This window comes from Hemitrygon akajei, chromosome 4, assembly GCF_048418815.1.
Source record: "Hemitrygon akajei chromosome 4, sHemAka1.3, whole genome shotgun sequence".
NCBI classification, from domain to species: Eukaryota; Metazoa; Chordata; class Chondrichthyes; order Myliobatiformes; family Dasyatidae; genus Hemitrygon; species Hemitrygon akajei.
This window is the reverse complement of record NC_133127.1, coordinates 185475939-185502413: the sequence shown is the minus strand read 5'-3', so window position 1 is coordinate 185502413 and position 26475 is coordinate 185475939. Positions and strand designations below refer to the sequence as shown.

Genomic DNA, 26475 nt, shown 5'->3' with positions numbered 1-26475 from the left:
AATACAGATCAACAACTCAATCCACTAACCCACCCCTCCACACCCCCCCCCCCCCCCCACTACTGATACTTTATCTTTTCCAAGCAACACATACTAAAAGCTGAGGAGCTTAGCAGGTCAGGCATCATCTATGGAAAAGAGTAAATAATCAACGTTTCAGGTAGAGACGCTTCATCGGGTTATTTCTTCAGTGGTTTGTTCGGGGCACAACTGTGCAAGCGCGTGGACGTCATCCAGGTAGAACAGCGAGAAGAGTTTAAAAGGAGACGGTTATTTCTTCAGCAGTTTGATCGGGGCATGACTGCGCAAGCATGTGGACGTCAGCCAGGTAGAACAGCAAGAAAAGGAGACAGCTTTATAGAGCAGGCGCCAGAGGGGCGGGCGACAGAACAGAGGGAGACAGAGTAGGAAGGCTTTGACTCAATTCAGCTTTGGCGATAACAGGTTCAGGTAGGTAGGTTGCCTGTGTAGAATACAGACAGGAAGTATGTGTGTGAGGCCGGTTTTCTGTGCTGGGTGTCAGATGTGGGAAGTTCGGGAGACTCCCAGCTTCCCGGATGGCCACATCTGTGCCCAGTGTGTCGAGCTACAGCTCCTTAGGGACTGTGTTAGGGAACTGGAGATGCAGCTTGAAGACCCTCGTCTGGTCAAGGAGAGTGAGGAGGTGATAGAGAGGAGCTACACGCAGGTAGTCACACTGGGGCCTCGGGAGACAGATAAGTGGGTATCAGTCAGGAGAGGGATGAGCAAGATTTAGAGGCTAGAGAGTGCCCCTGTGGTTGTCCCCCTTAACAATAAGTACAGCTGCTTGAGTACTGTTGGGGAGGATGGTCTATCTGGGGGAAGCAACAGTGTGCCTCTGGCACAGAGTCTGGTGGACTCTATAGTTAGGGGGTCAGACAGGCGATTCTGTGGATGCAGGAAAGAAACACAGATGGTAGTTTGCCTCCCAGGGTCTGGGATGTTTCTGATCACGTCCATGATATCTTGAAATAGGAAGGAAACAGCCAGAGGCTGTGGTACACATTGGTACCAGCGACATAGGTAGGAAAAAGGAGCAGGTCCTGAAAACAGACTACAGGGAGTTAGGAAGGAAGTTGAGAAGCAGTACCTCAAAGGTCCTCAGGATTACTGCCTGTGCCACTTGACAGTGAATATAGAAATAGAATGAGGTGGTGGATAAATGCATGGCTGAGGGATTGGAGCAGGGGGCAGGGATTCAGATTTCTGGATCATTGGGACCTATTTTGGGGCAGGTGTGACCTGTAGAAAAAGGACAGGTTGCACTTGAATCCTGGGGGACCAATATCCTGGCAGGGAGGTTTGCAAAGGCTATTGGGGAGAGTTTAAACTAGAATTGCTGGGGGATGGGAACCGAACTTTAGGGATGGAGGAAGAGGCAGTTGGCTCAGAAATAGACAAAGCTTGGAGACAGTGTGAGAGGGAGGATAGGCAGGTGATAGAGAAGGGATACGCTCAGACTGATGGTTTGAGATGTGTCTATTTTAATGCAAGGAGTATTGTGAACAAAGTGGATGAGCTTAGAGCGTAGATCAGTACTTGGAGCTATGATGTTGTGGCCATTACAGAGACTTAGATGGTTCAAGGGAAGGAATGGTTACTTCAAGTGCCAGGCTTTAGATGTTTCAGAAAGGACAGGAAGGGAGGCAAAAGATGTGGGGGCGTGGCACTGTTGATCAGGGATAGTGTCACTGCTGCAGAAAAGGAGGAAGTCAGGGAGGCATTGTCTACGAAGTCTCTATTGGTGGAAGTTAGGAACAGGAAGGGGTCAATAACTCTGCTGGGTGTTTTTATAGACCACCCAATAGTGACAGGGACATTGAGGAGCAGATAGGGAAACAGATTCTGGAAGGGTGTAATAAAAGGGGTTTGTTAGGTGTGTTCAGGAAAGTTTCTTGACACAATATGTAGATAAACCTACAAGAGGAGAGGCTGGTCAGGTGTCAGGTCTCTCAGTGGGAGAACATTTTGGAGATGGTGATCACAATTCTATCTCCTTTACCATTATCTTTGGAGAGGGATAGGAACAGACAAGTTAAGAAAGTGTTTAATTGGAGTAAGGGGAAATATAAGGCTATCAGGCAGGAACCTGGAAGTATAAATTGGAAACAGATGTCCTCAGGGAAGTGTATGGAAGAAATGTGGCAAATGTTCAGTGGATATTTGCTTGGAGTTTTGCATAGGTACGTTCCAATGAGACAGGGAAAGGATGGTAAGGTACAGAAACCATGGTGTACAAAGACTGTTGTAAATCTAGACAAGAAAAGAAGAGCTTAAGAAAGGTTCAAAAAAACTAGATAATGATAGATATCTAGAAGATTATAAGGCTAGCAGGAAGGCGCTAAAGAATGAAATTAGGAGAGCCAGAAGGGGCCATGAGAAGGCCTTGACGGACAGGATTCAGGAAAACCCCAAGGCATTCTACAAGTATGTGAAGAGCTAGAGGATAAGACGAGAGAGAATAGGACCAATTAAGTGTGACAGTGGAAAAGTGTATATGGAACCAGAGAAGATAGCAGAGGTACTTAATGAATACTTAGCTTCAGTATTCACTATGGAAAAGGATCTTGGCGATTTTGGGGATGACTTACAGCAAAATGAAAAGCTTGAGCATGTAGATATTAATGAAGAGGATGTGCTGGACCTTTTGGAAAGCATCAAGTTGGATAAGTCACTGGGACCGGATGAGATGTACCCCAGGCTACTGTGGGAGGTGAGGGAGGAGATCGTTGAGCCTCTGGTGATAATCCTTGCATCATCAATGGGGACAGGAGAGGTTCCGGAGGATTGGAGGGTTGCGGATGTTGTTCCCTTATTCAAGAAAGGGAGTAGGGATATCCCAGGAAATTATAGACCAGTGAGTCTTACTTTAGTGGTTGGTAAGCTGATGGAGAAGATCCTGAGAAGCAGAATTTATGAACATTTTGGAGAGGCATAATTTGATTAGAAATAGTCAGTATGGCTTTGTGAAAGGCAGGTTGTGCCTTATGAACCTGATTGGATTTTTTGAGGATGTGACTAAACACATTGATGAAGGTAGAGCAGTAGTTGTGGTGTATATGGATCTCAGCAAGGCATTTGATAAGATACCCAATGCAAGACTTATTGAGAAAGTAAGGAGGCATGGGATCCAAGAGGACATTGCTTTGTGGATCCAGAACTGGCTTGCCCAAAGAAAGCAAAGAGTGATTGTAGATGGGTCATATTCTGCATGGAGGTCATTCACCAGTGGAGTGCCTCAAGGATCTGTCCCGGGACCCCTACTCCTTGTGATTTTTATAAATGACCTGGATGAGGAAGTGGAGGGATGGGTTAGTAAATTTGCCGATGACACAAAGCTTCGGGGTGTTGTGTATAGTGTGGAGGGCTGTCAGAGGTTACAGCGGGACATTGATAGGATGCAAAACTGGGCTGAGAAATGGCAGATGGAGTTCAACCCAGATAAGTCTGATGTGGTTCATTTTGGTAGGTCAAATATGAGAGCAGAATATGGACTCTTGGAAGTGTGGAGGATCAGAGGGATATTGGGGTCTAAGTCCATAGGACTCTGAAAGCTGCCATGCAGATTGACTCTGTGGTTAAGAAGCCATATGGTGTATTGGCCTTCATAAGTCGTGGTATTGAGTTTAGCAGCCGAGACATAATGTTGCAGCTATATAGGACCCTGATCAGACCCCACTTGGAGTACTGTGCTCAGTTCTGGTCACCTCACTACAGGAAGGATGGTGAAACCATAGAAAGGGTGCAGAGGAGATTTACAAGGATGTTGCCTGGATTGGGGAGCATGCCTTATGAGAATAGGTTGTGTGAACTCGACCTCTGCTCCTTGGAGCGTTGGAGGATGAGAGGTGACCTGATAGAGGTGCATAAGATGATGAGAGGCATTGATCGTGTGGATAGTCAGAGGCATTTTCCCAGGGCTGAAATGGTTGCCAGAAGAGGACACAGTTTTAAGGTGCTTGGAAGTAGGTACAGAGGAGATGTCAGGTGTAAGTTTTTTACACAGAGAGTGGTGGGTGTGTGGAATGGGCTGCCGGCGACGGTTGTGGAGGCGGATACGACAGGGTCTTTTAAGAGACTCCTGGACAGGTACATGGAGCTCAGAAAAATAGAGGGCTATGGGTAACCCTAGGTAATTTCTAAGGTAAGGACATGTTTGGCACAGCTTTATGGGCCGAAGGGCCTGTATTGTGCTGTAGGTTTTCTATGTTTCTATGTTTCTATCAGTTCTTAATTTTTCCTGTCAGAATTACCTTATGTTCAGACATGTCTGTGCCTTGGGTCACTTTATGGACATACATAATCTATGCATAAGCTATCTTATATATTCATATCAATGATTCCTTTTTATTATTGTGTTCTTTATCTTAGTGTGTTTGCACTGCACTGAATCTGGAGCAACAATTATTTTGTTCTCCTTTACACTCGTATACTGGAAATGACATTAAACAACCTTGAATCTTGAATTTCCATGTTGCACATTCAAGGTTCAAGGCTCAAAGTTCAAGCAACACATCCTGGGTCTCACCAATATATAAAAGGCCACACCGGGAGCTCCGGACGCCAGCCGACTCACAGGTGAAGTGTCGCCTCACCTGGAAGGACTGTCTGGGGCCCTGAATGGTGGTGAGGGAGGAAGTGTAAGGGCAGGTGTAGACCCAACGCAGACTGGGAGACTGTTTCGCTGAACACCTACGCTCGGTCCGCCAGAGAAAGCAGGATCTCCCAGTGGCCACACATTTTAATTCCACGTCCCATTCCCATTCTGATATGTCTATCCATGACTTCCTCTACTGTCAAAATGAATCCAAACTCAAGTTGGAGGAAAAACACCTTATATACCGGCTGGGTAGCCTCCAACCTGATGGCATGAACATTGACTTCTCTAACTTCCGTTAATGCCCCTCCTCCCCTTCTTACTCCATCCCTGACATATTTAGTTGTTTGCCTGTTCTCCATCTCCCTCTGGTGCTTTCCTTCCCCCCCCCCCCCCCACCTTTCTTTCTCCCAAGGCTTCCCGTCCCATGATCCTTTCCTTTCTCCAGCTCTGTATCACTTTCGCCAATCACCTTTCCAGCTCTTAGCTTCACCCCACCCCCTCCGGTCTTCTCCTATCATTTTGCATTTCCCCCTCCCCCACTACTTTCAAATCTCTTACTATCTTTCCTTTCAGTTAGTCCTGACGAAGGGTCTCGGCCCGAAACGTTGACAGTGCTTCTCCCTATAGATGCTGCCTGGTCTGCTGTGTTCCACCAGCATTTTGTGTGTGTTGTTTGAATTTCCAGCATCTGCAGATTTCCTCATGTTTGCTCAAAGTTCAAGATCAGTTTATTGTCATTCAACTGTACACTTGCATACCGCCAAATGAAACAATGTTTTTCCAGACCAAGGTGCAAAACACAGTACATATAACCCACACATAACACAAAGAAAATATTACCACAAATAAATTAGGAAATAATAATGTGCATATATGATACAAGTTAGAAAGTGAACTGTACAATGCTACTGCTGTTTCATACGTGACAAGACTGCATGATGAAATTCATATGAGGCGGCTGGGAGTTCAGTAGTTTTATGGCCTGAGGCAAGAAGCTGTAACCCATCCTAACAGTTCTTGTCCTAATGGTGTGATATCTCCTGCCTGATGGTAGGGTGTCACAGTGTAAACTGCAGTAAGCAAACTTGTCATGCAGAAGGTGACGTCTCTATACCTTATAATAATCCCGACCACAGAACAGTAAAGAAACAGGCAAAGCAAGAAAAGTTGGTAATGAAAATCCCAAGAGTATTCTCAGGTTGTGAAAACAAACCAGGAAAAGTTGGGACGAAGAACATTGGGCTGGAAGTTGTATGTTGCCATCCTAGTGTTTTCTTTCTTTTTCAATATTTTTTATCGATTTCTTACAAAAAAGAATACAGAGTACAGGAGGGTATATATCATATATCAATTACAATATATTTGAATCACACTTACAGTCTCATTACCCCATATTCATGCAACTTAAATTGAATCATAATATTGAAAAGTAATAATTTTATTATTCAAAAAAAATCTAAACCCACTACCAAGAAAAGCTGTTTGGTAAAAAGGAAAAAAGGAAAAAAATCCTTATATAGTAAAACATATTATTAGCTAACATCTGTACTTGATAACAAAAAAAAGATTTTGAAAATAATTCAAAAAAGGTCCCCACAATGTTACAAAATCTTGTCTTGATTCAGTGATTTAACAGTGAGTGCAGTGTGAATTCTGATTTCCTGTCTGGCTGCATCATTGTGAGGTACAGAAGCTGCAAGGCATCAGACCACAAGACTGTACAGTGGATAGTCAAGCTGTTGAGAGGATTACTGGGGTCCTTCTTCTCCCTGTTTGTGAGCATTCTATACAAAAGGCCCAAACCATTGTTTTGAAGATTCCTACCATAACGTCTTTGACCCATGACCATCAGGAAGAAGGCGCAGGACATCAGGACTAGGACTTTTGGACTGAGTAACAGCTTCTTCCTTCAGGCTGTGAGACTAATGAACATCTCGTCACCACCAATGTCTTGTCACTAGGACAGCGAGCAGGTTACCTGTGGAGTGCACTACATACATTTTGAATTATATTAACTTATCTATGGTAGTATTTTGTTTATTGTGCTATGTATGATATATGTTTTGTGGGTGCACCATGGTCCAGTGGAATGTTGTCTCATTTGGTTCTAAACTGTATTGTTTGGTACAGTCAGATGACAATAAACTTGAACTTGAATTTGAACGTCTAGCCATTGCTGTTCTGTTGGCATCCCTACTAGTGTTGCCGTTCAATCAACTTTGGCCAGCTGCACGCTCATGCTTCTGTAAATTTCTTTTACTCCACTGTAATAGTAATACATCTAACTTTATCTTCTCCCTCTCAAACTGCAGGATGAATTCCATCTTACTATCACTGACTCCTAAGGGTTCCTTTACCTTAAACTCCAGAATCCAGAATTGTCTTTTCCTTAATGGTCTCAACCATAAGCTGGCTGCTTTCCCAAGGTAGCAAGGAAAGTAGATAGAGATCCATGAAAGTGTGGCTGTTTTCATGATGCACAATGTGCAGTGTGATTGGTACATATCAAAATAATTTTTCCCATTTTGTTTCTGCTCTGCAAAAGGATGTGGCAAAGAGTTAAATGCAACAGGAAGTGTTATTTTGTCCTTGACCTATTGTATTGGTAACCACTACGTTTTTCAAAAAATGGCACAGTAGGAAAAAAAGAGCTTTATTTGTCGCATGTACTTTGAAAAATCAAAACACTGTGAAATGCATCATTTTGTGTCAACAACCAGTGCATTTCAAAGATAAGCTGTGAGCATCCCGCAAGTTTCGCTACGTTTCTGGTGCCAACTTACTAACCTGTACATCTTTGGAATGTGTGAGGAAATAGAAGCACCCGGAAAAATCCCACCCAATCACAGATGGACGTGCAAAGTCTTTGCTGACACCGGCAGGAACTGAACCCCCATTGCTGGTCTGTAAAGTGGTATGCTAACCACTACGGAATAGTGGATCCAGCTGAATCCCATTTGGCCCAATGTGCTAGACAGTACTGATTCCTACATTGGCCTCAGTCACTTTAGAACCAACAGATCTGCACTGGAAGCAAGTTATTCCTGATCTGAACAGTCTGCCTTGGAGGAGAAGTGAGGAGGGAAATATTTATCATATGAAGTTAGTGATATATGTTCAAAATGAACCTTAAATTTAAGGAATTGCTTGTGTCTAAGTCATAGTTTGCAGAGAATTGAAGTTGGTGTTTTCAGCTGTTTGCTGTGCCCATCTGTGCCGGAAGCAGTCATGTAAACAGTAAGACTTAATGCCTCAATTTTAAATATTTCTAATTTCCTTTATCTTTAGTCGAGAATGCTGAGAGCAACTGCAGATAAATATTTTGTCAGAAGTGCAATTTCAGCTGCTGCCTGAGGAGAGTCTGGTGTTTCTGATAAGTAGGCCCATTACACTGTTGCATTGCAGGCTGCCATAAAGAATTGACAAGCAGGTTGATCATAGGAGCAGACCTAGGCCATTCAGCCCATCAAGTCTCTCCATCATTTGATCAGGGCTGACTTATTTTCCCTGTCAACACCATTCTCCTGCCTTCACCCCATAACCTTTGACACCCTTAGACCACAAGACCATAAGACATAGGAGCAGAATTAGGCCATTCAGCCCATCAAGTCTGCTCCACCATTTCATAATGGCTGATCCTGGAACCCATTCAACCCCATACTCCTGTCCTTTCACCATATCCCTTGATGCCCTGACCAATCTGGAATCTATCAACTTCTACTTTGAATATACCCATGGACTTGGCCTCCACTGGAGTCCGTGGCAGAACATTCCACAAATTCACCACTCTTTGGCTAAAAAAATTCCTCCTTACTTCTGTTCTAAAAGGTTTCCTCTCAATTTTGAGGCTGTGCCCTCTAGTTCTGGATACCCTCACCAGAGGAAACATCCTCTCCACATCCACTTTATCTAGTCCTTTCAACATTTGGTAGGTTTCAATGAAATCCCCATATATTCTTCTAAATTCCAGTGAGTGTAGGCTCAAAGGTGCCAAACACTCCTAATATGTTAACCCCTTCATTCCCAGAAACATCCTCTGGACTCTCTCCAATGACAATACACCCTTTCTGAGATAAGGGGCCCTATACTGTTGACAATAGTCCAAGTGTGGCCTGACTTGTGCCTTATAAAGATTCAGCATTATCTCCTTCTTTATTGAAATAAATGCCAACATTGCATTTGCCTTCTTTACCTCAGACTTGACCTGTAAATTAACTTTCTGGAAATCTTCCACAAAGACTTCTAATTCCTTTTGTACCTTTGATGTTTGAATTTTCTCCTTGTTTAGATAATAGTGTGCACTATTGTACCTTTTACCAAAATGCATTACCATACATTTCGCAACACCGTATTCCATCTGCCACTTTTTTGTCCATTCTTCCAATTGATCTAAATTCTGTTGCAATTGCATTGCTTCCTCAACAATACCTACTCCTCCACCTATCTTCGTATCATCTGCAAACGTTGCCACAAAACCATCAATTCCACTATCAAAATCATTGACAAACAATGTGAAAAGCAGTGGTCCCTGTACTGACGCCTGAGGGACACCACTAGTCACTGGCAGTCAACCACTAGTCGCTGCCTCCTGCCTGTCAGCTATTCCTCTATCCATGCGAATATATTTCCTGTAACATTATTAGATTTTATCTAGTTAAGCAGCTTCATGTGTGGTATCTTATCAAATACCTTCTGAAAATCTAAGTAAATGACATCCACTACCTCTCCTTTGTCCACCCTTATGTTACTTCCCTGAAGAATTCTAACAGATTTGTCACGCAAGATTTCCCTTTGCAGAAACCATGCTGACTTTATTTTATTATTAGTTTCCAAGTACCCCAAAACCTCGTCCTTAATAATGGACTCCGACACTTTCCCAACCACTGAGGTTAGGCCAACTAGCCTATAATTTTATTCCTTTTGCCTTCCTCCCTTTAAAGAGTGGTGTGACATTTGCAATTTTCCAGTTCTCTGGAACCATGCCAGAATCAAGTGGTTCTTGAAAGAATATGACCAATGCATCCATTATCTCTTCAGCAACCTCTCTCAGGATACTGGGATGTAGTCCATCTGGTCCAGCTGACTTATCCACCTTAAAGCCTTTCAGTTTATTTCACACTTTTTCCTTTGTAATAGCAATGGCACGTACTTCTGCTCCCTGAGAGTCATGGACTCTGGCATACAGCTATTGGCTACCACAGTAAAGACAGATGCAAAGTACCCAGTAAGTCCATCTGCCATTTCTTTGTTCCCCATTACAATGCACAAGCATCATTTTCTAGTGGTCCAATATCAACTTTTACCTTCCTTTTATTCTTTATATAACTGAAAACAAATTTTAGTGTCCTGCTTTATATTATCAGCTAGTTTGCTCTCATATTTAATCTTTTCCTTTTTTAGTTGCCTTTTGTTGGATTTTAAAAGTTTGCCAATCATCCCACTTTCCACTCACTTTTGCTACCTGATATGCCCTTTCCTTTGCTTTTATGCATCCCTTAACTTCCCTTATCAGCTACAGTTGTCTATCCCTGCCATTTGAGAACTTCTGTGGGACATATCTATCCTGCACCTCATGAACCATTCCTAGGACTTCAGCCATCTCTGTTCTACTGTCATCCCCACCAGTATCCCCGTTGACTCCACCTGGGCAAGCTCCTCTCCCATGCTTCTGTAATTCCCTTTATTCCATTGTGATACAGATACATATGACTTACACTTCTCCCTCTCAAATTGTAGTATGAATTCTATCACATTATGATCAAGAGCAAGAACTCTGTTAAAGTAAACTTGGCATTAAGGGGCACAAAATTATGTTGCCACTTCAATATATATGAAAGTTTACACTCAGTGGCTGCTTTAAGAGGTACCCGCTGTACCTAATAAAGTGGCCACTGGGTGTATGTTCATGGTCTTCTGCTGCTGAAGCCCATCTGGGGTGTAGTCCATCTGGTCCAGTTGACTTATCTACCTTCAGACCATTGAGCTTCCCAAGCACCTTCTCCTTAGTAACAGTAACTGCACTCACTTCTGCTCCCGGATGCTCTTGAATTTCTGGCATACTGCTAGTGTCTTCCACAGTGAAGACAAAATAAGTTTGTCCCCCATTACTACTTCTCCAGTGCCATTTTTCAGCAGTTGTACCTCTCTTTTATTCTATCTGGAATTACCTGGAAAAACTTTTGGTATCCCCTTTGATATTACCAGTCATCTTACCTTCATATTTCACTTGTTCCTCTCCTTATGGTTTTTTTAGTTGCCTTCTGTGGTTTTTTAAAAGCTTCCCAATGCTCTAACTTCCTACTAATTTTTGCTTAATTGTGTGCCTTATCTTTTGCTTTTATACTGTCTTTGATGTCCCTTGTCAGCCATGGTTGCCTTATCCTCCCTTTTGAATAATTATTCATCTTTGTGGTCTATCCCTCCTCCACCAACTCCAGCCATTGCTGTTCTACCATCATCCCTGCTAGCGTCCCCTTCCAATCAACTTTGGTCAGTTCCTCTCTTGTGCCTGTGAAATTCCCTTTACTGCATTGTAATGCTGATACATCTGAATTAATCCTTTCCCTCTCAAACTGCCAGGTGAATTCTATCATATTATGGTCATTGACACCTAAGGGTTCCTTTACTTTTAAGATCTATAATTAAATCTGGGTCATTACAGAACACGCAATCCAGAATTGTCTTTCCCTTAGTGGACTCAACCACAAGCTGCTCTACAAAGCCATTTCATAGGCACTGTAAACTCTCTCTCGGTATCCAGCACCAACCTGATTTTCCCAAATTACCTTCATATTGAAAACCCCATGATGATCGCATATTGCCCTTGTTACATATCTGTTCTATTTCCCCTTGCATTTTAATCCCACATCCTGGCTACTATTTGGGTTCCTGTATGTAACTCCCATCAGATCTATTTATCTTTGCTGTTTCTTAACCCAACCCACAAGGATTCTACATCTTCTTGTCCTATGTCACCCCTTTGTCAGGGTTTGATTTCATTTTTCACTAACAGAGCCACACTGCCCTCTGCCTATCCACCTGCCCTTTCGATAAAAGGTGTATCCTTGGATGCTAAGCTCCCAACTATAATCTTCTTTCAGCTATGACTCAGTGATGCCACAACCTCATACCTACCAGTCTCCAAGATCACCTACCTTATTTCATAGACTGCGTGCCCCCATGTAAGAGTTTTATCTCATCCCACTCGCTGCAATTTTGCACGATCGTCTGTTTGTCCTTCCTCACAGTCTCAGGACCTGTATACCGACTGCGCCATCCTCAGTCCTAACCCTCTGGATCCCATCCCCCTGCCAACTTAGTTAGAGCCCTCCCCCACTGCTCTAGGCAAGTTGACTGGAAGAATATTTTGGGTTCAGGTTATACCTTCCCCAGAAGAGATCTCAATGATCCAGAAATCAGAAACCCTGCCCCCTGCACCACTTCCTCAGCCATTCTTTCATCCATACTATCATTCTATTCCTGCCCTGACTAGCACGTGATACTGTGTGTAATCCTGAGATTGCTACCTTGGAGATCCTACTCTTCAGCCTCTTCCCTAACTGCCCATATTCACTGCACAGGACCTTTACTCCCTTTCTATCATGTCATTGGTACCAATGTGGACCAGGACCTCTGGCTGCTCACCCTCCCTCTTAAGAATCTTCTGCAGCCACTCTGAGACCTTGGCACCTGGGATGCATCACATCATTATGGCTTCTCTTTCATGGTCACATAATCTGCTGTCCATCCCCCTAACTATCGTCTCCTATCACTACAACTCTGTCTGACTTTACCCCTCCCTGCTGAACAGAGCTGGCCACAGTGCCAATAGTCGGGCTGCTGTTGTGTCATCATCCCCATCAGTATCCAAAGGTTTATGCTTGCTGCTGAGCAGAATGGACACAGGGGAGCCCTGCACTGACTGCGTACTCTCCCTCCTTCTCCATCTACTATCTGAATCCTGCACTTTGGGCGTGATCACCTGAGTAAATGTCTCATCGATGAGGTTTTCAGCCTCCCGGATGGTCCTGAGTGCACCCACATCTGGCTCCTTGACTTTGAGAGTCAGGAGCTGAATTTGCCTGTTCTTTCCACAGATGTAGTCATCAGGGAGACTGTTAGGTACCCTGAAATCCCACATCTCACAGGAGGAACATTCTACTGCCTGAACTACCATCCTATTACATCTCTAACTTCTCAGACTTAAGTTCTAACCTGCATCTGTTCTCGCCCAAACCTGTTGAGACACAGCCTGACCGACCAGTCCAACACAGAAGCCATCATAGTATTGTGATTTCATAATGGACAATAGATTAGCATCCATTTCAACACCTCAGGTGCAACATTTGGACAAAGTGATTTTCATTCATCAATAACCTGTCCTGGATCAACAACACTGATGTCACGGCTAAGAAAGTTCACCAACGCCTCTGTTTGCTTTGGAGGCTAAAGGAATTTGCAATGTTCCCGTTGACCCTTACCAATTTTTATCGATGCATCATAGAAAGCATTCTATCTGGTTGTATTACTGCAAATGCTCTGCACGAGACTCCAAGAAACTGCCAAGAGTTATGGCGCAGCTCAGCACATCATGGGAACCAGCCTCCCCTCCATAGACTCAGTCTGTACTTCTCGCTGCATCAGTAAAGTAACTAGCATAATCAAAGGTCCCACTCACCCTGGACATTGTTTCTTCTATCCTCTCCTACCAGGCAGAAGATACAAAAGCCTCAAAGGACGTACCACCAGTCTCATGGTCAGCTTCTATACTGCTGTTGCTAATCATTCTACTTACCTGGAAGGTTCTTCTCTAGATAATCCTAAATGATCTTCTCCGTGGTCCTGACCGCAGTTTGCATACTGCCGCCAGCCGACTATACTCAGGCATTTGAGATGCTGCGTGCTTCCATCACCGGACAGGAAACAGTTCACACTGACGCTTCTCAAATCCTAGTTGGGGACTTCAGTCAGGTTTGTTTGAATAAACCTCTGCCCAATTACCATCAGCATATAACCTGTAGCACCAGAAGGCCCAACACATTAGACGACTGCTATACCGTGATAAGGAATGCCTACCATTTCATGCCCAGACTGCAATTCGAGAAATCTGATCACTTGGCTGCCCTTCTCCTACTTGCAAACAGGAGAGAAATGCTGAAGAGCAACGCTCTAGCGATTAGGATGACAGAGGTAGTCTTGGGAGGCAGAGGAGTAGCTTCAGGGTTGCTTCAAGTCAGTGGACGGGGTCACGTTCAAGGTCTCATCAGTTGATCTGAATGAATACACCATGGTTGTCATGAACGTTATAGAAAAGTCATAGATGAGCATGATCCCACAAAATTATTCAGTCTTCCATAACCAGAAACCCTGGATCAACCACGAGGTCCACAATCTGCTGAGGGCCAGGTCAGTGGCATTCATGTCTGGCAACCAAATAAGATATAAGAGGTCCAGATATGATCTCCGGAAAACCATCTCATGGGTAAACTGTCAATTCCAGACTAAACTTGAATCTGCTCAACAGCTTGTGGCATTGCTTGAATATATTACCTTTTATAAAATGAAATCAAGAGACACAGGTGACAGCAGGGCTGCTATCTCAGATGAGCTCAATGCCTTCTCTGCTCACTTTGACTGTCAAAACATGGAGGAACCTTCATGAACTCCCACAGCCTCCAATGATCCTGTGATTTCAGTCTCTGAGGCCGACATGAGAGCATCTTTCAGGAGGGTAAACCCACAGAAGGCACCCAACCCAGAAGAGTACATGGCTGATCAACTGGCTAGACTGTTTACTGTTATCTTTAACCTCTCGCTTGGGCAGTCTGAGATGTCCACCTGTGTCAGGCAGGCTTCAATGATACCACTGCCTAAGAAGAATGTGGTAACCTGTTTCAATGACTATCACCTGTAGCACTTAAATCCATGGTGATGAAATGTTTTCAGAGGCTGCCTGAGAAGCAACTTGGATCCACTCCAGTTTGCTGACCATCACAACAGGTCCACAGCAGATGCCATTTCATTAGCTCTTCACTCAACCCTGAAACATCTTTATCGACTGCAGCTCAGCACTCAATACTATCATTCCTTTATAACTAATTAATTTGCTTCAAGACCTTGGCCTCAATACCTCCTTGTGCAATTGGTTCCTGGATTTCCTCACTTGCAGACCTCAGTCAGTTCAGATTGGCAACATCATCTGCTCCACAAGCTCCATCAACACAGGTGACCCACAAGGCTGTGTGCTTAGACCTCTACTCTACTCACTTTATACTTATGACTGTGTGGCTAAGCACAGCTCCAGTTCCATATGTACTGTCAGTCTGCTGATAATAGGAGGAGGACCCAGGAAAGATGGTGGCAGCAGATCCTGTAGACCGAGGCGAATTCTTCCAGTTCATCCACTAAACATCTTATTTCTCTCCTCTTGCCTTTCTTTTCTTTTCAAGGTGATGGTTCTTCACAAGCGGCGGGTTTTTGAGCTGACTGTGAGGCGTATGCTTCGCTATCTCCAGGAATGGCCTGGAAGATATACATCGGAAGTCAGGGAACGGCACCATGTATGACTCAGCTCCTCACAGATTTCGCCGACTGAAGTGTTGTGGGTGACTAAAATATTGAGACTGAAACACTGAGACAGCAGGCGGTGTGTTGGTGTGTTTGCTCATCTCCGGCTGCGGAGGAAGGCCACTGTACTTGAGTTCTCTCTCTCCTCTCCTCTCCTCTCTCCTCCCCTCCCTCTCTCTCTCCCTCTCCCTCTCCACCCTTCCCCCCCTTTGATGGGGGGAGCGAGAGTGCGCGCGCGCATTGGTCCTTCAGACAGTGGGAGTGGTGCTCAGAGAAGCGATGTGGAATATTGTAGCATCAGAACAGCAAGTTGCTGGTCTCTGCTCTTGTTGTTGCAGGAGCGACCTCTCTTTCTCTCGACGGAGAAAGAGAGCCTGTCTGAGATACCAAAGTGCTGGTTTGTGAATTGTAGTTTGACAGACTCTGAATGAATGGTCTTTTTAGTGCTTTTGCTGCTGTTGGCATGGTGGCATTTAGAGAGGTCGATACTCCTGCTCGGGTGGCTGGGTGCTGATGCTTTTGTTGCTGCAAAGGGAGAGAGGGGGCTTTGGGGCTTCAATGTTTTTGGGGTTTCATTCTATGGGGTTTCTTTGATTCATGGATGTCTGTGAAGAGGACGAATTTCAGGTTGTATCTAATATACAACCAAAAAAATTAAATGATACTTTGATATTAAATATACTTTGAAACTTTGAAAACCACTGTCGTTGGCCAATTCAAAGTGGTGACGAATCTGCATATAGGAGGGAGATTGAAAATCTGTCTGATTGATAATCAACACTGTCACACTCAATGTCGGCAAGAGAAAGGAGCTAATTATTGACTTCAGGAGGAGGAAACCAGAAGTCCATGAGCCAGTCCACAATGGAGGATCAGAGTTGGAGAGGGTCAGCAACTTTAAATTCCTTGGTGTTATCACTTCAGACTTGGGCCCAACACAAAAGTTCAATTATGAAGAAAGCATGGTAGTGCCACTACTTTCTTAGAAGTTTGCAAAGATTTTGCATGACATCTAAATCTTTGACAAACTTCTATAGATGTGTGGTGGAGAGTATATTGACTGGTTGTATCACAGCCTGGTATGGAAACATGGGAAATCCTACAAAAAGTAGTGGATACAGCCTAGTCCATCATCGGTAAAGCCCTTCCCATCACTGACCATGTATATACAGAATGCTGTCACAGGAAAGCAGCATCCATTATCAGGGACCCCCACCACCCATATAATGCACTCTTCTTGCTGTGGCCGTCAGGAAGAAGGAATAAGAGCCTCAGAATTCCCATCACCAGGTTCAGGAACAGTTAATACTCCTCAATCATTAGGCCCTTGCATCAGTGGGGATAAACTTCACTCAACCTCACTTGTTCCATCACTCAACTGCTCCCACATCCTATGGTCTCACTTTCAAGGACTCTTCCTCTCATGTACTTGATATTTATTGTATTGCTTATTTATTTATTATTATTGTTTGTTTTATTTCTTTGCATCTGCACAGTTTGTTGTCTTTTGCACACTGGTTGTTTGTCTGTCCTGTTGGGTGTGGTCTTCCACTGATTCTATGAAGGTTCTTGGATTTACTGAGCAAAGAAAAACAAATCTCAAGGTTGTATATGGTGACATATATGTAGTTTGATAATAAATTTATTTTGAATTTTGAAATTTATTATAAGACCGTTAAATTGTTCCCTAGTAGGATAAGATGGACTCTGGCCCTCAAAATCTACATTGCTATGGTTTGCTCTGTATGAACAGTATTCAAAACAAGCTTTTTACTCTATTTTAGTACATGTTCCAACAATAAAACAATACCAATACCTATAACTAGGAAGTACATTACAAGTCCTTCATCGTTTTTCACTCTAAACCCTTAATTCCTTCCTCAACAGCACTGTGTGAGTATGTTTACCAGAAGTGGTCAGGAAAGCAGGTCACTATCGTCTTCTCAAGGACAATTGGGAATGGTCAATGAATGCTGGTCTTCCCAGTGAAGCCTCAGTCCTGTTAAATGAAGAAAGAGTTAGAATTTTCTCTTTTGTGGTGCACTGTTGCCAGCAGACGGTATCTGATGGCATGAATATCGAATTCTTCTTCCAGTTAAAAATATCCCTTCCCCTCCCCTCTTCTTCTATTCCCCACTCTTGCCCCTTACTTCTTCTCACCTGTCTATCACTTCCCCTGGATCCCCTCCTCCGTCCCTTGCTCCTGCAGTCCACTCTCCTCTCCTAAAAGATTCTTTCCACTCCAACCCTTTAATTTTCCCACCCACCAGGCTTCACCTACCTTCGGTTACCTTACTTCTCTTCCCCCCACCTTTTTATTCTGACATCTCCCTTCCTTACTGGTCCTGAAGAAGGGTCTTGGCCCGAAATGTCAATTGTTTGTTCATTTCCATAGATGGTGTGTGACCTGCTGAGTCCTCCATCATTTTGTGTGTGGTGAGAAGGTACACGTGGCATGTCTTACTGTTTTTATTATTATCACACTGCACAGTGAAGAGTTTGTCTTGCACATTCTTCATACGGATCAGTCATTACACAGTGCATTGAGAAAATACAAGGCAATGCGGTAACAGAATGCAGAATAACTTAGAAGCTCAGGAGATTCTGCAGATGCTGGAAATCTTGAGCAGCATGCACAAGATGTTGGAGGAACTCTGCAGGTCAGGCAACATCTAAGGAGTGGAGTCAGCAGCTGACGTTTCAGTCGAGATACTTCACCAGTCCTGATGAATGGTCTGGGCCTGAAAAGTCAACTATTTGCTCCCCTCCATTGATGCTGCTCGACTTGCTGAGTGTTTTGTGTACGTTGCACAGAATAAAGTACAACAGCTACCGAAGCATGTGCAGCACAGGTAACCAATAAGGTGCAAGATTATAACGAGGTAGATTGTGAGGTCAGAAGTTCAGTTTATCATACTAGGGAACCTTTCAATATTCTTATAATTTTGTGTATGTGTGTGTGTGTGTATATATATGGGAAAAAGATTGGTAACTATTTATGTTTCCATTTTATTTCAGCTGGCAATTGTGAAGATTCAGGACAAGAGTCTGTGAAGAGAATTAGAACAGAAACTGGGAATAACAAAGGTAATGTACAGAATATGATATGAAGCGTCTGGATTACATGAAACACCTTTTTCTGTTTTTAAAATTCACATTTTGGAGACAAAAGGAAGTTTCTTTAGAGAGTTGAGATAGCCTCTGGGGCAGCACAGTAGCATACTGGTTAGCAGAAAGTTTTAGTGTATCACCAACCTGGGTTCAATTCCTGCTGCTGCCTGTAAGGAATTTGTATGTTCTCCCCATGTCTGTGTGGGTTTCCGTCCACAATCCAAAGAAGTACTGGTTCGTGGGTTAATTACCGGTAGTCATTGTAAATGGTCCTGTGATTAGGTTTAAGTGGGTGGTTTTCTGGGTGGAGTGGCTCAAAGGGCCGGGAGTGCCTGTATCTCAATAAAAACAAAATAAATAAAATATTGGGAAGATTTTAGGAGCTCAGCTGCATCATTAGCTACTGTTTTGAGAGGAGTCAGTGGTCATGCCAGGACCATGAACAGTTGCCTCAATCTGATCCTCGGTGCTTTGAAGGGGAAATCCTGTACCTCATATTCAAACAGTTGAGGAGTTTGGGGTGAAAGCAGTGTCAGAAATCAGCGGTGCAAAGGGACTTGGGAGTCCTTGTGCAAGGTTACCTAAAGATGAACTTGCAGGTTGAGTCAGTAATAAGGATGGCAAATGCAATGTTGGCATTCCTTTCAAGAGGACTAGAATATAAAAGCAAGGATATAATGCTGAGGCTTTATAAGGCACTGGTCAAATCGTACTTGGAGTACAGCACAGAAGGATGTGCTGGCAGTGGGTAGGGTCCAGAGCAGATTCACTTGAATGATCTTGGGGCTAAAAGGGTTAAGGTATGAGGAGCATTTGATGGCTCTGGGCCTATACTCGCTGGAGTTCAGAAGAATGGGGGGGGATCTCATTGAAACCTATTGAATATTGAAAGACCTAGATGAAGTGGAAGTGGAGAGGATATTTCCAATAGTGGGGGAGTCAAGGACTAGAGAGCGCAGCCTCAGAACAGAAGGACATTCTATTGGATCCAGAACTAGCTTGCCCATAGAAGGCAAAGAGTGGTTGTAGACGGGTCATATTCTGCATGGAGGTCAGTGACCAGTGGTGTGCCTCAGGGATCTCTTCTGGGACCCTTATGCAGTCTGAGGATGCTGTCCAAGTTGCATGCCATCTTGGACAATGACTCCCATCCACTCCATAATGTATTGGTTAGGCACAGGAGTACATTCAGCCAGAGACTCATTCCACCGAGATGTAACACTGAGCGTCATAGGAAGTCATTCCTACCTGTGGCCATCAAACTTTACAACTCCTCCCTCGGAGTGTCAGACACCCTGAGCCAATAGGCTGGTCCTGGACTTATTTCCACTTGGCATGATTAACTTATTTTTATTTAATTATTTATGGTTTTATATTGCTATATTTCTTCAATATTCTTGGTTGGTGCGGCTGTAACGAAACCCAATTTCCCTCAGGATCAATAAAGTATGTCTGTCTGTCTGTCTTACTCTTTGTGATTTTTATAAATGACCTGGATGAGGAAGTGGAGGGATGTGTTAGTAAGTTTGCTGATGACACAAATGTTGGAGGTGTTGTGGATAGTGTGGAAGGCTTTCAGAGGTTATAGCGGGACATTGATAGGATGCAAAACTGGGCTGGGAAGTGGCAGACGGAGTTTAACCCAGATAAGTGTGAGGTGGTTCATTTTCGTAGGTCAAATATGATGGCAGAATACAGTATTAATGGTAAGACTCTTGGCAGTGTGGAGGATCAGAGGGATCTTGGGGTCCGAGTCCATAGGACACTCAAAGCAGCTGTGCAGGTTGACTCAGTGGTTAAGAAAGCATACGGTGCATTGTCCTTCATCAATCATGGGATTGAGTTTAAGAGCCAAGAGGTAATGTTGCAGCTATATAGGACCCTGGTCAGACCCCACTTGGAGTACTGTGCTCACTACAGGAAGGATATGGAAACCATAGAAAGGGTGCAGAGGAGATTTACAAGGATGTTGCCTGGATTGGGGAACAAGCCTTATGAAAACAGGTTGAGTGAACTCGGCCTTTTCTCCTTGGAGCGACGGAGGATGAGAGGTGACCTGATAGAGGTGTATAAGATGATGAGAGGCATTGGTCGTGTGGATAGTCAGAGGCTTTTTCCCAGGGCTGAAATGGTTGCCAGAAGAGGACACAGGTTTAAGGTGCTGGGGAGTAGATACAGATGTCAGGGGTAAGTTTTTTTACGCAGAGAGTGGTGAGTGTGTGGACTGGCTGCCGGCAACGGTGATGGAGGCGGTTATGATAGGGTCTTTTAAGAGACTCCTGGACAGGTACATGGAGCTTAGAAAAATAGAGGGCTATAGCTAAGCCTAGTAATTTTTAAGGTAGGGAAATGTTCGGCACAGCTTTGTGGGCTGAAGGGCCTGTATTGTGCTGTAGGTTTTCTATGTTTCTATGACATCCATTTTTAACAGGGATGAGGATGTATTTCTTTAGCCAGAGGTTGGCAAATGTGTGGAATTCATTGCCACAGATGGCTGTGAAGGTCAAGTCATAGGGTATATTTAAAGAAGAGATTGGCATTTTCTTGAATAGTTAGGGTGTCCGATTATGGGGAGAATGCAAGAGAATGGAGTTGAGAGGGATAATAAATTGGCCATGGTGGAATGACAGAACAGACTTGATGGGCTGAATAGCATAATTCTGTTTCTATGTCTTTTGGTCTTGTACTTGTAAAGGTCATGAAGCAGGGCTGAAGGATTCATCAGTCCTGATAAAGGGACTTGACCCAAAGCATTGAATGTTAATTTCCCTCCACAGATGATGCCTGACCTAGATAGATAGATAGATACTTTATTCATCCCCATGGGGAAATTCAACTTTTTTTCCAATGTCCCATACACTTGTTGTAGCAAAACTAATTACATACAATACTTAACTCAGTAAAAAAAAATATGATATGCATCTAAATCACTATCTCAAAAAGCATTAATAATAGCTTTTAAAAAGTTCTTAAGTCCTGGCGGTAGAATTGTAAAGCCTAATGGCATTGGGGAGTATTGACCTCTTCATCCTGTCTGAGGAGCATTGCATCGATAGTAACCTGTCGCTGAAACTGCTTCTCTGTCTCTGGATGGTGCTATGTAGAGGATGTTCAGAGTTATCCATAATTGACCGTAGCCTACTCAGCGCCCTTCGCTCAGCTACCGATGTTAAACTCTCCAGTACTTTGCCCACGACAGAGCCCGCTTTCCTTACCAGCTTATTAAGACGTGAGGCGTCCCTCTTCTTAATGCTTCCTCCCCAACACGCCACCACAAAGAAGAGGGCGCTCTCCACAACTGACCTATAGAACATCTTCAGCATCTCACTACAGACCTGCTGGGTTCCTCTAGCATTTTATATGTTGATCCAGGTTTCCAACATCTGCAGTCTTTCTTTTGTCTTAACAATCCAATGACATCTTCATTTTATAGAAGTGTATGACATTATAAAGGAGGAGAGGCTAGTTTACATGAAATGTGTTCACAACTCTCCTCAGTTTTTTGTACTGCTCAGCAGAGCAGTTGCTGAACAAAGCCATAATGTCATCTGGACAGGATACTTTCTGTGCTGCGTTGGTGAGGGTCCATAGGGACACACAAAATGTCTTCTGTCTTCTGATGAAGTAGAGGTGCTGATGCACTAGATATCATTGCAAAAAGTATTTCCAAACACTTAGGAGGAAAGAACGAAATAGGTTAGACTTCTACCCCTGAAAAGAGAAGGCTAAGGGTTGACTAAATATTTGTGGAAGGTCTTCATACAGCAGTGCAAGAAAATGTTCCTGTTTGTGACAACAAACAAAATGTAGAGGCCATCAGAATAAATTGGGAACTTAGAAGAAAGTTGAAATCACCTACCATTACAACACTCTTATTCTGGCAGCTCACTGTGATCTCCCTACATGTTTATTCCTTTAACTCCCACTGATTAAAACACAATCCTATCAAAGTGATCATTCCCCTCCTCTTATCTCTAAATTCTGTGCATAATAGTCTTACTGGCAATCCCCTGGGGATATCCTCTCTAGGTACTGCTGTGATTTTCTCCCTAATCAAAATCTCTAATTCTCCCATCATCTCTTACCTCCACTTCCACCTGCAGTATCTGTACCCTGGAGATGCCAGTCCTGCCCATTCTTCAATTATATTTCTAATGGCTATAATATCACAAATGCAATGTGCTTATCCATGGCCTGGCCTTATAGAGTCAAAGAAAACTACAGCACAGAAATAGGCCCTTTGGCAGCACCTAGTCCAAGCTGAAACCTGCCTAATCCTGTTGGTTTGCACCCAGACAATATGGTCTTATGGACCATAGCCCTCCATGTACCTATTCAAACTTGTCTTAAATTCTGAAATTGAAATCACATTCACCTTTTGTGCTAACACGTGGAAATCTGCAGATGCTGGAAATTCAAACAACAACACACACAAAATGCTGATGGAACACAGCAGGCCAGGCAGCATCTATAAGGAGAAGCGCTGTCGACGTTTCGGGCCGAGACCCTGACGAACCACCAGCATTTTGTGTGTGCTGTTGTTTCACCTTTTGTGCTGGCAGCTCATTCCCCACTCTCACCAACCTCTGAGCGAAGAAATTTCCCCTCAAGTTTCCCTTAAAGATTTCATCTTTCACCCTTAACATGTGTCCTCTAGTTAGAGTCTCACCCAAACTCAGTGGAAAAGCCTGTCCGTTCTGCCCAATCTGATTAACATAAAACATAGAACAGTATAACACAGGAAGAGGCCTTTTGGCCCATACTGTCTGTGCTGACTGTGATACACTTGATCCATGTCTCTCCATTCAATGCATGTTCATGTGCCTGACTAAATGCCTTTTGAACACACTTGTCATGTATGCTTCCACCAGCACCACCCCTGGGAATATGTTTTAGGATTTTGCTCTCCGTGTAAAGAAAAATTTACACGGAGAGCGGATCCCATTCCCACAAAGAACCAAAGTCAGCGTGCAACTCCAGGTCGGAGTCTTCAAAAGAACCCTGAAAGGGAAAAATAAAGATATTAAAGATGGAAATAGAGCTGTTCCCAAAGATGCAAGCAGAGGGGTCGCCGTTTAGCGCCATCATTACTCCACTCCGCCTCCAGATGATGTTCCCCCTGAGGCTGTCCTCTCCCTGTAACTCAGCGTCTCAAGCCCTGCCACCATCCACGTAAATCTTTTATGCACTCTTTCCATCTTTGAGTTCCATGTCTATGCAGAACTTCGTCTGTATTTGAACTTTGAACTTTGAACATTTTCTTGCAGCCAGTCAGAACAGGCAGAGTGGGACTTTGCCTGCAGGCAAAGTATAGGAACTTATGAACTATATTTAATTCCTTTCATGGTAGCAAACTCTAGGAGTCCAATAGCTATATTGACAGGGTGGTTTTGTCACAAAGCATATGGCTTGTGCAGGCCTGTTTTTTCACTGACCTGTCTAGATCCCTCTAACCTATTTTGGAGTACGTATTCTTGTACCATCGTCCAGTCGATATGACATCTATTCATTTTGTAGAATACTCCCCTGTAACTGTCCTGATGTGGAGAGGATGATTCTTATAGTCAGGGAAAGTCTAGGACTAAAGGGCACAACTTCAGAATAGAAAGATATCCCTTTAGAACGGAGATGAGGAGGAATTTCTTTAGCTGCAAGGTGGTGAATCTGTGAAATTCATTGCCACAGATGGCTGTAGAGGCCAAGTCATTGGGTATATTTAAAGCAGAGTTGATAGGTTCTTGATTAGGAAGTGTGTCAAACGTTACAGGGAGAAGGCAGGAGAATGAGTTTGAGATGGATAATAAATCAGTCACGATGGATTGGCAGAGCAAACTCGATGGGCCAAATGGCCTAATTCTGCTTCTTTGCCTTATGGTCTTAGTCATATTTGTGTAGTAATTTCATAGTCCAGTGGAGCTTGGGTGTACAAGCTCTAATCTGACGAGGCTACACCTATCTGAGTGAACAATGCACTATAGTATCTGCACTGTCAGGTGAAATGTTAAACCAAGTTTTTGTCATCTCAAGCATTAGAAGATTGCACAACACCATTCATGAACACTTGAGATTCTCGCGGATGCTGGAAACTTTGAGATACACACACAAAATGCTGGAGGAATTCAGCAGGTCAGGCAGCATAAGCAATTGATGTTTTGGGCCAAGACCCTTCGTTTGGAGTGGAATGGAAGGGGAGAAGAAGCCAGAATAAGAAGTTGGGTGGACAGGAAAGAGTACAACCTGACAAGTGACAAGTGACAGGCCAGGATGGCACGTGGGTGAGGGGAGATGAAGTAAGAAGCTTAAATGGGATTAGTGGAAGAGATAAAGGGCTGATGAAGAAGGAGTGTAATAGGAGAGGGCAGTTGTCCGTGGGAGACAGGGAAGGAGGATGAGAACCACAAGGAGGTGATGGGCAGGTGAGAAGAAGAGAAGTGGTGAGCGGGTGAACATAATGGGGAATGGAAAAAGAGAGAAGGAGGGAGTGGTGGTAATGTATCTTCATGCCATCAGGTTGGAGGCTACCCAGACAGAATGTGAAGTGTTGCTTCCCTAACCTGAGTTTGGTCTTATCATGGTGGTAGAGAAGGCCATGGACAGATATGCCGGAATGGGAAGTCGAATTTAAATGGGTAGCAACTGGGAGATTCTGTCTTTTGCAGTGATCAGAGCAAAGATACTCGATGAAACGGTCCCCCAATCTGGGAGCACGAGATACAGTAGATAACCCCAACAGACTCAGAGGTGAAGTGTCACTTCACTTGGAAGGTCTGTTTAAGACCCTGAATGGTGGTGAGGATGGAGGTGAATAGGTTGGTGTAGCACTTGGCACACTTATAGGGAAAAGGGCCAGGAGGGACAGCAGTATTCTAAAGGAAAGTCACCCTGACTCATTTTTTATCCTGCAATCAACTTCACAGAAATACACATTCTTTCATTGTCATCTGAGCAGAAATGCTGTTCCATTTCCAACATTATAGCAGGGACTGCATTTAAAAGGTAGTGTCATAGAACCATAGTAAAGCATTGACTTGAAGTAGTTTGGGATGTAAAAACTGCTATATAAATTTTTAAAAATGATCTTCTTTTAAGGATAGCAAAAGGTGTGATAAATCTGGGGCTCCCAGTGGAGTTTGTGGAAGCATTCTAGAAGGTTGTGTCATACAAAATAAGGCCTAGATAGTGTGGATGTAGGGAGGATGTTTCCTATAGTGCAGGTGTCTATGACAAGAGGGCACAGCCTCAGAATGGAAGGATGTTCGAATGTTCACTTAGAACAGAGAGGAGGAGGAATTTCTTTAGCCAGGATGAATCTGTGGAATTCATTGCCACAGACAGCTACAAAGGCCAAGTCATTGAGTATATTTAAAGGCGGAGTTCTTTAAGTTCTTGATTAGTAATGGCTTAACAGGTAATGGGAGAAAGCAGAAGAATGGGGGTGAAAGGGGAAAAGAATCAGCCATGTTGGAATGGCAGAGCAGACTCTCTGGACAAAATAACCTAATTCTGCTTCTATATCTTTTGGTTTTATGGTGTCATAAAATCCACGTTGACCCTTAAGTGTGTTACAGGGGAGATTGGAGAACTATTCTGAGCTGCCATTATCTGTCAGTAGAGACAATGAAATGAGTTTGCGATAAAGGTGAATGAGCTAAGGTGGATTGAAAGTCCTTTCCCATCTGTCAAATACTGTTTTATTGTTTGGGATTCTGCACTTTGCAATTTTCCACCAATCAAGAGATTAAATTGCGGAGTATTCTGTTATAAAGGTTCTGCAGGTATCTCGCATTAGCTGTGAGTCAGAAGAACCCATTTCAGATAGCACAGATTAGTTTTATCAGCCAGTGATGCGCAGTTATAGCTAGCTTGAACATTGAAAGGAAACACTTATCAGATTAATAGTCAGGATTTTAGGAAAAAATACTTTTATTGTACATGCAAGCTGCTGTTAATCTCTCTAGAACACTACAGCTGTAAAGCATACTTATATGAAAAAAGCATTTATAAAATCGTTGAACATTTACAATCAATAATTGTGTTGTTGCTGCTTAAAAATCCATCCATCTATCTTAATCCCATTTTGGAGCATTGGTCCATTAGCCTTGAAGGTTAACTAATCGAGTTCACATCAGGACTCTTAAAGTACACATCCATTTTGCTATCTACTATCCCATCTTTCC

General features: G+C 43.5%; 1 protein-coding gene and 1 long non-coding RNA gene across 3 annotated transcripts in view; one reads left to right on the top strand and one right to left on the bottom strand.

Moving 5' to 3' along the window:
• The window catches only part of dhrsx (dehydrogenase/reductase (SDR family) X-linked), a 393322-nt gene that overhangs the window by 165695 nt on the left and 201152 nt on the right, over positions 1–26475 (top strand). For both annotated transcript variants that reach the window (XM_073044204.1, XM_073044203.1), the window contains exon 3: positions 18206–18274. In XM_073044204.1, the coding sequence (XP_072900305.1) occupies positions 18206–18274 (69 nt within the window). The remainder of the gene's footprint in view (positions 1–18205; positions 18275–26475) is intronic.
• Positions 16905–26475, bottom strand: part of LOC140727035 (uncharacterized) — a 30559-nt gene continuing 20988 nt past the window's right edge. Inside the window, exon 3 of the long non-coding RNA XR_012098778.1 lies at positions 16905–17186. This is a non-coding gene — a long non-coding RNA (uncharacterized lncRNA). The remainder of the gene's footprint in view (positions 17187–26475) is intronic.